The sequence below is a fragment of the Suncus etruscus genome, chromosome X (assembly GCF_024139225.1).
Source record: "Suncus etruscus isolate mSunEtr1 chromosome X, mSunEtr1.pri.cur, whole genome shotgun sequence".
Taxonomy (NCBI): domain Eukaryota; kingdom Metazoa; phylum Chordata; class Mammalia; order Eulipotyphla; family Soricidae; genus Suncus; species Suncus etruscus.
In genome coordinates, this window is record NC_064868.1 from 36,861,834 (window position 1) to 36,877,057 (window position 15,224).

At 40.9% G+C, this 15,224-nt stretch overlaps 2 protein-coding genes across 2 annotated transcripts; both read right to left on the bottom strand.

The window, feature by feature from the left end:
- Positions 1 to 1,121: 1,121 nt before the first annotated feature.
- Positions 1,122 to 2,132, bottom strand: LOC125998825 (melanoma-associated antigen B16-like). The gene has a single exon (XM_049766886.1). The coding sequence runs from the start codon at positions 2,130 to 2,132 to the stop codon at positions 1,122 to 1,124; it is 1,011 nt and encodes a 336-aa protein (XP_049622843.1).
- A 10,013-nt stretch (positions 2,133 to 12,145) lies between these two features.
- Positions 12,146 to 13,156, bottom strand: LOC125998826 (melanoma-associated antigen B16-like). The gene has a single exon (XM_049766887.1). It carries the CDS (start codon positions 13,154 to 13,156, stop codon positions 12,146 to 12,148), a length of 1,011 nt encoding a protein of 336 aa, XP_049622844.1.
- Between the last annotated feature and the right edge of the window lie 2,068 nt (positions 13,157 to 15,224).

Genomic DNA, 15,224 nt, shown 5'->3' on the forward strand with positions numbered 1-15,224 from the left:
TCATCCTTTCTTAGAAGAAACTAAATTATACTGAATATAGCCTATTAAAATTACCCCATAAATGGGGTAGTCTCTGGTTCACCCACCTCATGCCAACAAAGGTCAAGTCAATGTTTTCAAGAAAGTATCATGGTTATGGCTCAAAAATACTTTGAAGACATGCAGTCTTCTACTCTATCCTTTATTTTCTCAAATCTGAGACACTCCTTTTGAAAATGAGACCTGCTGAGTCTCAGACTCATCTAGTCCAACGTCTAAATGCATACTTCCTTCAACACTCGTTGAAGAAATCCCAAATTTCACAAAGCACAAAGCTACTTTCCCCTTTATTATTTATAGTTGACTTTTATAAGGAAAACCTATTTCATATGCTAACTCCTTTATATAATCTGTAAGATACTAAAAGATACCCCAGCAAAAAAGGACTGCCAAAGCTATGAGCAAAAATTTTAATGACACATCCTACTTCTTAGTCATTACACTCTTCAGAAGTACTTTCGTTTTCAAACTCCCAAAGAATGAATTGAGGCATAAAAGTCATAACAGAATGAAATATAATTTACTTCTATTTAGTCTTTACAAACTAATAAACTACAAGAATAAGTGTAAGACTACAAATCAACAATTTGTCATTTCTTATGTTATCTTGTGTTGAGGCCATACCCAGTGGTGCTTGGGTTTTCTCCTGGCTAGGGATTGGCCATCTGCAAGAGTACCTTTCCCACTAAACCAACTCCAGCACATTTCTTGAACACACTTTACTAATAATTTCTTTCACATTTTATACAAATGTTTAGAGCCAATGGCATGGTACTTTACTCCAGAGACAAAATAAGAGGTACAGAAATTTTTCAACACAGCAAATTAATCACATTATAGCATAAAACATATGATCAGTATCCATCATAAAACTATAGGGTTTGAAAAGTAGTATAATCTACATAAAATGAAACATTTCAACTAATATATCAACAAGTAAATTAGGGATACACCTGCATATGTTTCAGTAGCTCTTCATATGTGTATGAGCATCAATAACTTCTTCAAACTGTGCATAGGAAAACTATCCATAACTATTCTAGGGATGAAAAACTACTAAACTTGACACTAGGACCGGCAGTCTAGTCAGCACAGGCTCCATTCTTGCTTTTAGCTTTCTTTGCTTCATCCTGCAAAGCTTCCTCATATTGAGATTCAAAAGAACTTGGGTCGGTGTCAAGAACCTTGGCAATACATTCCAGCACTTTCATCTTGCTGGTTTCAGCATGGGCTCTGGGGCCCCAAAAAAACTGAAATTGCTCAGGATCACTATCAGTTACTTGCCGATGTACAAGGTATTTTTCTCTCACAAAATCTCGAGTAACAAGCTTCCTGACATCTCCAAAGACGACACAATCCTCAGTGGAATGTATTCCTAACATATCGAGCACTTCCCAGACTTCTTCTTCAGTGGCACAGTTGCCCTTCATGAAAATCACCCCAAGGACAAGAATGAGGACACCGGTTTTGGGAACACCCTCTGCACCGCTCCTCAGCCCATCATAGGTAAGGCCCACTTTGGGGAGAAGAATATAGCAGTGGTCATCAGGATCTACTTCTTTCACATCAAGGCCAAAGACTAACTCCACACACTGACAGGCCTTGAGGAAGACCTCAGTGAAGTGCTCTTCACGTTCCTTGATGATAAGCTTCAGCATATCTTCCCTAGTTAGGAGCTCTTTTAGCCGATACTTCGTAATCATGAAATTCACCAGAGAACCCACTTTAGGATCGGTACCACCCACCGGCATCTTTGCAGCTTCTGCCCCAGCCTGAGAAGCACTTGGATTGTTAGACATTTCTTGACTCTCGGAGCCTTCATCTTGCCCACTTGGTGTGGTAGTTATGCCAGAAGCAGCAGAGCTGCAGAGGCTCTGAGCACCCTCAGAAGTGCTGGATGGACCAGCACCAGCAGCTTCCTCCTTCTTTTCAGGCATCACAGGATTGTGGCTGAGAAAAGACTTCTCCAAAAGGTGACAGAGATACATCACCCAAAGGTTAGAGAGATTTTCAAGCTCTGAATCCTCGGCCTTACTGACGGCCTGAAATCTTTGACGATTTGACCTCCGTGGATTATTCTTCTTGCAAGGCATTAGTGCAATTATGGATGGCACAAGGCAGGGGTGTACACAGCACAGGCAATGGGGAATCACTGTCTTAGAGAAAAAAAGGTAGAAATAAACTCCACCATCAATCAGATCAATGTGAAGGACCCCCCCCCAAAAAATAGAAAACAATTAAAATCTACCTCCAATGGCTCTAATACAGTGCTAGTTTTTCAGAGCTCTCAACATAACTTCTGTGTCTAAGAACTTGTAAGAGAAAACCTGAATTCTTCTCTGGATAAAGCCTATCAACGTGGCCGAGAGTTGTGACACAGTCATCATTCAAGGGAATTTTTTTCTTTTGTTATTTTTAGTAGGCCTGGGTCACCTCATTTGGCTAAAATATAAATTATACTTAGCTAGATGAGGAGTAAATTTAGTGATTTTTCTTTTAGAAATGCTCCATGGGGTTTCCCAGTACTGACTCTAGATTCTGTGTATAATATCTATTCTGGTATGGATTTCCCCCTAACTCTCACTCAGTCATATTTTGAATCCATGTAAGTCCTGAAGTATCATTTTTTGCTGGCTAGTCCTAACTGCTTTTCAGAAAACACCTCCAACTCTCAAATTCTGAAGGACTGGGGATCCAACCAATAGAACAGAGGAGGAGGTACTGCCAGAAAACAAAATCAAAAGGGATCCAGTTGTGCTAGACATTTAGTATGGGGGTTGGGGCCCCAGCCTTGTACAGGTAGACTCGGTTCAAATCTGGCACAATAGAGGGCCCTGGATTTCTGCTAGAAATGATCCCTGAACACTGAGCCTGGAATCCACTGTAGCTGAAGCCACACCACACTTACCCCTAAAATTATAAAGATAAAATGGTCACCTTTGACAACATGCAGGCTCAAAGTTAAAATACGTTGTGAGCTGGACAAGAACTCATCAAATTATATACTGGCTTGATAATACCACATATAGCATCTACCCTCTGTGCTCCACCTTCCAAACAAAGTTCCACCCACAATGGGAGTGGGTAGACAGCTAACACTGTTGCAACATGAAGGCAGGTGATGAGCCAGAAATCTATCTATTCTGGGCTGCTAGCTCCCCAAGAAGTCAGCCTGGTTACACTCCCCCACCCTATTTAGCTCTTTTGTTAAGCATGGCCATGATGAAAAGCCAGCACTGACTCAGGTTCACCACACAAAGCCCCCTCCCTTGAAAGTTCAGATCCCCCAGGGGGTCCGATTTGTGGATGCTCAGTAAACTGTCTCCATTTTTTGGAGGAAGAAACGGATGCTACAAATCTTTTAGGGGCTCTACCTTTTCTCGTTATTTTCCCTTCTCATTTCCCTCTCCTTTGACCTCTCCGGCAACGCTTAGGGTCTGATAATCAGTCTTCTGATTATCGTTCCTGATCCTCGACCTAAGGGTTACAGGGAGACAGGGTTCAAAGCTCAGGTCCAGGCTAGATGTTGCGGAGATGTGGGGGAGAAGGGCACCATGTCATACTGCTTATGCTGGCAAGGACCATGCGGTTCAGAGCCAATATCCACTTAACGTCTGTTTTATTCTGGGGCTATTCTGGAGATTGGCAGGGCCGGTGGCTTACTATGGCTAAGGGCAGAACCATGTGGCCAAGAATAAGTAAAAGCATTCCAGACCTCCCCACAACACACACACATACACACACACACACACACAGACAGACACACACACACACACACAAACAAACACCCCAGCTGGGCTCAGGGAATGGGCCAACCTGGTGTTGGTTTCAAATGATCGGCCATATTTGACTGTCTCTCTAAATCCCAGAGGTTCCCCCACCTGGTGTACTGAGCCCTCAACCTGATCGATTGGCGAAGAAGCCTAGGTGACCTAGTCACCATAGGATGCTCTGGGACTAGTTTTTGGGTCTCCCCAGTCCTTATTTAGGGTCTTACCTGAAGCCTAGGCCACCGGCAGAACCAGTAACCGTTCCTCCTTCCTCGGTAAGGAGTTTGTGACCAAGCACCGCCCACAAGCCACAGGAAGTGGAGGGGCGTGGCAAACGGTAGCCCAGCCTGGAATCTTCTACCATGAGTTTCAGGGGCGGGATCTTTGCACTCGGCACTGTTCTTCGTGGAGCTTGCTCCTGGTTCCAAGCAGTTCATTTTTTTTTTTTTTTTTTGGTTTTTGGGCCACACCCGGTAATGCTCAGGGGTTACTCCTGGCTATGCGCTCAGAAGTTGCTCCTGGCTTGGGGGACCATATGGACACCGGGGGATTGAACTGTGGTCCGTCCAAGGCTAGCGCAGGCAAGGCAGGCACCATACCTCTTGCGTCACCGCCCGGCCGCTCCAGGCAGTTCTTATGTGTATATCGCAAGATCTGGAATCACTGCCCAAATCCACCCAACTGAACCCCTCAAGGACAAAGCAGCTCAGTCCTCAGGCTCACATGCGAGTACCCCATGTTGCTCCCTTTGCAAAGAAGAGATTGTGTCCTCATGCCGAAGTCCTCAGGACTGGACGAGCTTACAGAGGGATGGAAAAGATTTGAGGGCAAGAAAACCCTTTCTAGCTTTTCAGGCTGAGGTGGCGTTTTTGGGACCCCTTTATTCTTCTGGCTTCTTCGACTTTTGTTTCTCAGCCCCTTTCACTATGGTTAAGATTTCCAGGAGAGGGCCCGGAGAGATAGCACAGCGGTGTTTGCCTTGCAAGCAGCCGATCCAGGACCTAAGGTGGTTGGTTCGAATCCCGGTGTCCCATAGGATCCCCCGTGCCTGCCAGGAGCTATTTCTGAGCAGACAGCCAGGAGTAACCCCTGAGCAACGCCGGGGTGGCCTAAAAACAAAAACAAAAAACTGAAACAATAAAAAAGTATATAATAATAGCACTAACAAGAATTTAGGAAAAGGCAATAAAGTTTATGTATTAAGTTTAAATTAACGTGGTAATGGTTGATATATATCATATGTGTTGAGTGTTATAATAGCAGATAAATTTAATCATTTGGGACTAAAAGCCATTTCCAGTCACAGGTCAACTCGTCAGTGAACACTGCAATTGGAGAAAAATATACAAGAGCATTGCAATGACCCCAGACCACATCATAAACATAATGTGGATTCCAAGTAAAAGTAACGGAAAACATGTCAAGTGATGGAAAATCACCACAACTAAAGGAGTACACATCTCACACCATGCCTATGAATATGCATACACTGAAGCCTGGTGTGTTATCTCACAGCTAAAAATGTGCAAACACCACATCTAGGTGGTCACTCATTTATCACATTACCAGCAACAATGAAGTGAAGTGAAAGCAGAAAGGGAATGAAAAAACAAATCCAACTTTTTAACAAAATGTTCAAGAAACACATGAAAAGTGTTCCTCATCACTTATTAGAGAAATGATTAGCTAACTCACAATGAGACCTTATCACACACCAATGAGAATTAAGACCTTACATCAGTAACACATTAATAAAAGTGTGGGAGAAAAAGGAGACCTCATATACTTTTGATACTATGTAAGGAAGAAAGAAAACAGTTTAGAACTTCCTGAAAAAGAAAACCAGAAAAACGATGTAATTTATTAATTAGACTTCTGGATAGCTATCTAAATAATACATCACTAACTCTATAAGTTATATGCTTTACAATAATCATTTTAGCATTATTTACAGTAGCTAAGAGATATACATCATCTGGTTGCCATAGATAGATGACTCAATAAAGATTGTGCTATGTGCTGGACAGTGAGTAATGGAGCGAATAGAAATATATAGATTAGACAGACAGACAGACCGATAGATATAGATAGATAGATGATAGATAGATAGATAGATAGATAGATAGATAGATAGATAGATAGATAGATAGATAGATAGATAGATAGATAGATAGATAGATAGATAGATAGATAGAGAGAGAGATAGATAGATAGATAGAGAGATAGATAGATAGATAGATGATATATGTTTTTTGATAAAGAGAGATTTGCCATAAAGACCAGGGCTCGCAAAATGAATTATTCCAAAATAACTTGGATTTTTCAGACTGTCAGGAATAAAGATCAAATATAACTTAATTGGAAGCAGCCCCATATACCTGCTGGAGAAAATATTTATGAAGGTTTATATTTCTGTGTGCATTGTATGTCAAGGCAATTTAAAAAACAGTAGTTATTTAGATCCATTTTGATATTTTTGTAAAGATAAATGATATCAAGTATATTTAAAATGAAATTGTTAACAATTCACTTTTTTTTGTTTTGCTTTGTTTTGGATTTCGGTCCCAGGGTGGCAGTACTCAGGGGTTACTCCTGGCTCTAAGCTCAGAGGAGGAGGAGGAGGAGGAGGAGGAGGAGGAGGAGGAGGAGGAGGAGGAGGAGGAGGAGGAGGAGGAGGAGAAAAGAAAAGAAAAGAAAAGTAAAGAAAAGAGAAGAAAAGAAAAGAAAAGAAAAGAAAGAAATGAAAAGAAACGAAAAGAAAAGAAAAGAAAAGAGAAGAAAAGAGAAGAAAAGAAAAAAGAAGAGGTAAAACCAGAATACTTTGTTTCTGGCCCCAACCAACATTTAATACCTAACCTAAATGTAGTTTCAGCCAGAAATAAAATTCTAATAAATTTATTGATCTGGAATTTTTTTTGTGGTTTTTGGGTCAAACCTGGCAGTGCTCAGGGGTTAGTCCTGGCTCCAGGCTCAGAAATTACTCTGGCAGGCAGGGGGGACCACAGGGGACGCCAGGATTCGAACCGATGACCTCCTGCATGGAAGGCAAATGCCTTTACCTCCAAGCTATCTCTCCGGCCCCTGATCTGCAATTTTATGTTTAGCACTACTGAAGAAATCTGCATTGTATCTTGCATTCTCCTGATAGAAGGTGATTTTGGGCTGAAATAACTTTAATTTTGCAATCATTTTGTCACTTGTTTTATACTAACTGGCTATAAAAGTTCCCATGATACCCTCTGTTCTATGTATCTCTTAAAGCAACTTACAATTCTACAGATAAATTATCTTACAGACAACTAGTACTTACCAGACGATTGGTTTATTGTAAAAAAATATAACTCATCAATAATCAGATAGAAGAAATACAAAGTCCAAACCTCGGGAGACAGGAGCTTGAAACATGCATGCCTTTTTCAAGCACTCTCCCAAACCCCAATATGCTCACCAAGGAGTTAGCTCTATAAACTCCATCCCTTCAGAGTCACAGGGAAGCATATAACGATGGAGATCAAACCTTGAGCTTCTACATATAAGAATGTGCTATAACTTTAAACCATTTCTCCATTAGCCTCTTTCAGGCAGAAGAGTGTTTAATAGTTGATTGTTGCTGATAAAACTCACCAACACTTTTTTCCTCTCCAAAGAATTGTAGGAGGAGGGAGAATGAAAGTCTCAAATGTGTTGAGCTCATTGAATAGAATCACTGTGGATAGTTGCGCTGAAAACCAGCCTCCATTTTAAGGATTTTTCAAAATTCAACTTTTTTTTTTACCTTAGTAAAGACAATTTTTCTCTCCAATCTCTTGAGCAATTCTCTAAGTGTTTTATGGTTTGTGACAGAAAGAAGACCAAATGTATGTATATATGTTAAGATAAATGACAGTAAGTCACGACAGTGACTTATACCAACTTTTCTGTTGAATGGAAGATAAAACATTACTTAGCATACTGGCTCTCAAATGCCTTGGCTATGTGACGTTGTTTTCGCTTGTATTTCAGGGTCAATGGCTAGTCACCTGCAGCAGACAAGATGTGGTCGAGTACTTGTATTCCCCTATAAACTATTGCATAGGTAATAAAAACTATTTGTAATATCAACAATTTACATTTCTTGGTAAGTTTTTGAAGAAAATTGTTCCTTGCCATGTCTCCAACTTTAAAGATCTATTTGGTCACCTGATTTTCAATACAAGGTCATACACGAATTTCAAAGGAATCTTGTACATCTCTGCAGGGCATTTGCTACTTTTCACTTAAAAGCTCCACTCTATGAGATGAAGCCAGAAAATGCTCTATGTCACCCTGACTTTGACATAGGATCTGTACGTAAACCAGAACCTCTAATTATAGCAACCTGGCTGCCACAACTGTAATTGTGAAGAGCTCTTACTGGAAGCACAGAGAAAGACTTTGGGGTTAGATAACTTGGTATGACCAGATCGTGTAGTTGGTCTTCTGCCAGGATGCTTCATGATCTCTCTGTTTTGAGGCCAAAGGTTTTCCCTTTCTATTTTCCCCAATTTTGCTGTTCCTATGCAAAAGCAAACAAAAAGAAACTATAAAAAAGCCCTGCCACACACCTTTTCTTTATTATTTATTATATTTTTATTTCTTAACTTTTGAATCGGGGTTCCCACCTTTTTCATAGAATCTTCGGACATACTTTATGTTACCACATAGTCTCACATTTTCTATAAAACTAAGAAGTGAAAAAGAAAGGCTAGGTGCCAGGGGCCAAGTGATCTCAGATGCACTGGCAGGGAAATAAAGACACAATTTATATCCAAGCCAAAGTCAATGATAGTAGAATCAAGGGACCTAAACTTTAACAATCTAAACTCAAAGGAGCCTGGTACATTGGCAGACCAAAGGGCAATATGTGGTGCTATAGGATGTTCTCTGGTCTAGTGGTAAAGGGAGATTGACACTGGTGTTCGGAAGAGTCCTGACTAATTGTATATCTGAAATTCAACTATGAAGGACTCTGTAGATCACAATGGTTTCAATAAAATAAAACTTAAAAATAACTCTTCTACTCTATCACTGTCAATAACCAGTATAATCATAGTATACTAAAAATTTTTTTTCTTTTGGTTTTTGGGTCACACCCGGCAGAGGATGCTAAGAATTTAATCCTACTGGTACATCAACGAAACATTTAAGCTCTAAATTTCTGCTATATGCCATATGGCTTAAAATGGCTGAAAATATGAATGTATCAGGCACCAAAATTTTACCTCTCCATCGATTATAGAATAGTAATACCAAGGAATGATATTCTACCTATGAGATGAACTTCAGAGTTGACAGGAATTGAGACACTATAGTTATCTTCTAAGTTATCTCAATAGCTCTTCCTGACCTCTAACTATAGATTCTTGTTTTGGGGCCACACCTGGTAGTTCTCAGGGATTACTCCTGGCTCTAAACTCAGGAGTCATTCCTTATGGGTTCTGGGGACCATAGGAGGCTCTGGAGAACAAAGCCAGATCAGCAGTATTTAAGACAAACACCCTACCTACGGCTTGTTAAATCAGGACCCAATAGTTTTCTTAACCTCTAACGGTACAGATATATGTTTAAGTATCCCATAGGCCCTAATTCCCCAGTCTCCCCTTCCATCCAAATTTAACTTAAAATTAACTGTGATTTTAAAGATGAGGCTTTTACAAAATCTCTTTGAAGAAAACCCATACAAAATATAAAGCTCAACCTTTTGGAACCACAACAAAAGTAGTTACTTGTTGAACCAGACTGCAACTATGAGATCACTTGGCGATATAAGGTCATAAGGTCACCTAGTAGGAATTACTAGATAGCAAAACTCAAAAACGATCTTTGGCACTGAAGAGAATATTACCACAGGGGTTCCAGGGTGATGAATGGGGCTGCCAAGGAGTTAGAATACTCTCAAGTCAGGGCAGTAGATGATTCTCAGCTGTTCCACTGGGAATAGCACGAAAACTTTAATAGTGCAGATTGTTGGCAGGCTATTACCATGAACAGACAGGCTGGAGGTCCATAAACATGCAAATCCCTTGAAATAGCCAGAGTCTGTGGAGCACTGAAGGTTAAGGGCATTGGTTTATAAGAAAAGGAGGTCATAGAAAATTCTCAAATTGTATTTACATATGTTTTCTTCGCATAGGTTTTCAGTGCCTTCATTTGATTTAATCTAAATACACAACAAAAGATGAGCCTCAGACACCAGGGGAGTGGAATACAGTGATCTCTAAAAAATTCAGTGAACTGGAGAGATAGTTTAGGGGTTAAGGTTCTTACAAGGTACTTGGACCCTTGTTTGATCCCAGGAACTGTATATAGTCCCCAGAGCACCTCCAGGAGTGATCTTTGAATCCAGAGCCAGGAGATGATGTGGACAAATAAACAGAACAAACATTTCTAGATTTAAGCCATCAGACGGATAGTACAGACTAGCCTGGCATATAGGAAACTTTGGTTCGAGCTGCAGCACCAGCAGCATGTTCCTAGAAGTATCTCCAGGAGTGACTCCTAAGCACATCTAGCTATGGTTACACATTCTACTCCAAAGAATAGAGATAAAAATGTAAAATAATTAAGAACAGAAGTGTCTGCAACTCCAGCTCTGCACATATCAGACTTGTGAACTTGGGCACATTCCTAAGCTTTATACATTTAGGAGTCTTCATCTGAAGAGTAAGTCTAATAAATTTTCACATTGAACTTATGCAAAAGATAAGTGTATTTGAATCTCTTGGAATACTATAGCTATTTTGAAACACATTAGAACATTAATAAATTCTAATTATATCTACAATTGATGTGATTACCAAACCTCTATAGTTTCGTGTGCTTATTTTGTTTGGGGCCATACTCCTGGTTTTACACTCAAGAATCACTCCTGGCTGTCGAGTCAGGAGACCATATGAGATGCAGGGAATGAAGCCTGGTTGGCTATGTGCAAGACAAATGACCTACTGACTGTATTATCACTCTGTTGTCTCTCCTCTAGATTTAAAAAATATATATAGGGTGTGGAATCTCAAATTCATTAAAATGCTATTGACCAAACCTGTTAAAAAATACAAGGATACCCTTTTCATTATTAATGGAGAAAACTTGAATTTCGAAATTCCCAGAATTTGTGAGAAATAACAATTCAGTGTTCCATAAGTTTCTGATCCATTTAAAATACTACTAACTTCATTAATTTTACCTTCATCAAAATGATCATCCTTTCTTAGAAGAAACTAAATTATACTGAATATAGCCTATTAAAATTACCCCATAAATGGAGTAGTCTCTGGTGCACCCACCTCTTGCCAACAAAGGTCAAGTTAATGTTTTCAAGAAAGTATCATGGTTATGGCTCAAAAATACTTTGAAGACATGCAGTCTTCTACTCTATCCTTTATTTTCTCAAATCTGAGACACTCCTTTTGAAAATGAGACCTGCTGAGTCTCAGACTCATCTAGTCCAACGTCTAAATGCATACTTCCTTCAACACTCGTTGAAGAAATCCCAAATTTCACAAAGCACAAAGTTACTTTCCCCTTTATTATTTATAGTTGACTTTTATAAGGAAAACCTATTTCATATGCTAACTCCTTTATATAATCTGTAAGATACTAAAAGATACCCCAGCAAAAAAGGACTGCCAAAGCTATGAGCAAAAATTTTAATGACACATCCTACTTCTTAGTCATTACACTCTTCAGAAGTACTTTCGTTTTCAAACTCCCAAAGAATGAATTGACGCATAAAAGACATAAAAGAATAAAGTTTAATTTACATCTATTTATTTTTTACAAACTAATAAACTACAAAAACAAGTGTAAGACTACAAATCAACAATTTGTGATTTCTTATATTATCTTGTGTTGAGGCCATACCCAGTGGTGCTTGGGTTTTCTCCTGGCTAGGGATTGGCCATCTGCAAGAGTACCTTTCCCACCAAACCAACTCCAGCACATTTCTTGAACACACTTTACTAATAATTTCTTTCACATTTTATACAAATGTTTAGAGCCAATGGCATGGTACTTTACTCCAGAGACAAAATAAGAGGTACAGAAATTTTTCAACACAGCAACTTAATCACATTATAGCATAAAACATATGATCAGTATCAATCATAAAACTATAGGGTTTGAAAAGTAGTATAATCTACATAAAATGAAACATTTCAACTAATGTATCAACAAGTAAATTAGGGATACACCTGCATATGTTTAAGTAGCTCTTCATATGTGTATGAGCATCAATAACTTCTTCAAACTGTGCATAGGAAAACTATCCATAACTATTCTAGGGATGAAAAGCTACTAAACTTGACACTAGGACCGGCAGTCTAGTCAGCACAGGCTCCACTCTTGCTTTTAGCTTTCTTTGCTTCATCCTGCAAAGCTTCCTCATATTGAGATTCAAAAGAACTTGGGTCGGTGTTAAGAACCTTGGCAATACATTCCAGCACTTTCATCTTGCTGGTTTCAGCATGGGCTCTGGGGCCCCAAAAAAACTGAAATTGCTCAGGATCACTATCAGTTACTTGCCGATGTACAAGGTATTTTTCTCTCACAAAATCTCGAGTAACAAGCTTCCTGACATCTCCAAAGACGACACAATCCTCAGTGGAAGGTATTCCTAACATATCGAGCACTTCCCAGACTTCTTCTTCAGTGGCACAGTTGCCCTTCATGAAAATCACCCCAAGGACAAGAATGAGGACACCGGTTTTGGGAACACCCTCTGCACCGCTCCTCAGCCCATCATAGGTAAGGCCCACTTTGGGGAGAAGAATATAGCAGTGGTCATCAGGATCTACTTCTTTCACATCAAGGCCAAAGACTAACTCCACACACTTACAGGCCTTGAGGAAGACCTCAGTGAAGTGCTCTTCACGTTCCTTGATGATAAGCTTCAGCATATCTTCCCTAGTTAGGAGCTCTTTTAGCCGATACTTCGTAATCATGAAATTCACCAGAGAACCCACTTTAGGATCGGTACCACCCACCGGCATCTTTGCAGCTTCTGCCCCAGCCTGAGAAGCACTTGGATTGTTAGACATTTCTTGACTCTCGGAGCCTTCATCTTGCCCACTTGGTGTGGTGGTTATGCCAGAAGCAGCAGAGCTGCAGAGGCTCTGAGCACCCTCAGAAGTGCTGGATGGACCAGCACCAGCAGCTTCCTCCTTCTTTTCAGGCATCACAGGATTGTGGCTGAGAAAAGACTTCTCCAAAAGGTGACAGAGATACATCACCCAAAGGTTAGAGAGATTTTCAAGCTCTGAATCCTCGGCCTTACTGACGGCCTGAAATCTTTGACGATTTGACCTGCGTGGATTCTTCTTCTTGCAAGGCATTAGTGCAATTATGGATGGCACAAGGCAGGGGTGTACACAGCACAGGCAATGGGGAATCACTGTCTTAGAGAAAAAAAGGTAGAAATAAACTCCACCATCAATCAGATCAATGTGAAGGACCCCCCCCCCCCAAAAATAGAAAACAATTAAAATCTACCTCCAATGGCTCTAATACAGTGCTAGTTTTTCAGAGCTCTCAACATAACTTCTGTGTCTAAGAACTTGTAAGAGAAAACCTGAATTCTTCTCTGGATAAAGCCTATCAACGTGGCCGAGAGTTGTGACACAGTCATCATTCAAGGGAATTTTTTTCTTTTGTTATTTTTAGTAGGCCTGGGTCACCTCATTTGGCTAAAATATAAGTTATACTTAGCTAGATGAGGAGTAAATTTAGTGATTTTTCTTTTAGAAATGCTCCATGGGGTTTCCCAGTACTGACTCTAGATTCTGTGTATAATATCTATTCTGGTATGGATTTTCCCCTAACTCTCACTCAGTTTTATTTTGAATCCATGTAAGCCCTGAAGTATCTTTTTTTGCTGGCTAGTCCTAACTGCTGTTCAGAAAACACCTCCAACTCTCAAATTCTGAAGGACTGGGGATCCAACCAATAGAACAGAGGACGAGGTACTGCCAGAAAACAAAATCAAAGGGGATCCAGTAGTGCTAGAGATTTAGTATAGGGGTTGAGGCCCCAGCCTTGTACAGGTAGACTCGGTTCAAATCTGGCACAATAGAGGGCCCTGGATTTCTGCTAGAAATGATCCCTGAACACTGAGCCTGAAATTCACTGTAGCTGAAGCCACACCACACTTACCCCTAAAATTATAAAGATAAAATGGTCACCTTTGACAACATGCAGGCTCAAAGTTAAAATACGTTGTGAGCTGGACAAGAACTCATCAAATTATATACTGGCTTGATAATACCACATATAGCATCTACCCTCTGTGCTCCACCTTCCAAACAAAGTTCCACCCACAATGGGAGTGGGTAGACAGCTAACACTGTTGCAACATGAAGGCAGGTGATGAGCCAGAAATCTATCTATTCTGGGCTGCTAGCTCCCCAAGAAGTCAGCCTGGTTACACTCCCCCACCCTATTTAGCTCTTTTGTTAAGCATGGCCATGATGAAAAGCCAGCACTGACTCAGGTTCACCACACAAAGCCCCCTCCCTTGAAAGTTCAGATCCCCCAGGGGGTCCGATTTGTGGATGCTCAGTAAACTGTCTCCATTTTTTGGAGGAAGAAACGGATGCTACAAATCTTTTAGGGGCTCTACCTTTTTTCGTTATTTTCCCTTTTCATTTCCCTCTCCTTTGACCTCTCCGGCAACGCTTAGGGTCTGATAATCAGTCTTCTGATTATCGTTCCTGATCCTCGACCTAAGGGTTACAGGGAGACAGGGTTCAAAGCTCAGGTCCAGGCTTGGTGGTGCGGAGATGTGGGGGAGAAGGGCACCATGTCATACTGCTAATGCTGGCAAGGACCATGTGGTTCAGAGCCGTTATCTGCTTAACGTCTGTTTTATTCTGGGGCTATTCTGGAGATTGGCAGGGCCGGTGGCTTACTATGGCTAAGGGCAGAACCATGTGGCCAAGAATAAGTAAAAGCATTCCAGACCTCCCCACAACACACACACACACATACACACACACAGACACAGACACACACACACACACACACACACACACACACACAAACACACACCCCAGCTGGGCTCAGGGAATGGGCCAACCTGGTGTTTGTTTCAAATGATCGGCCATATTTGACTGTCTCTCTAAACCCCAGAGGTTCCCCCACCTGGTGTACTGAGCCCTCAACCTGATCGATTGGTGAAGAAGCCGAGGTGACCTAGTCACCATAGGATGCACTGGGACTAGTTTTGGGGTCTCCCCAGTCCTTATTTAGGGTCTTACCTGAAGCCTAGGCCACCTGCAAAACCAGTAACCGTTCCTCCTTCCTCGGTAAGGAGTTTGTGACCAAGCACCGCCCACAAGCCACAGGAAGTGGAGGGGCGTGGCAAACGGTAGCCCAGCCTGGAATCTTCTACCATGAGTTTCAGGG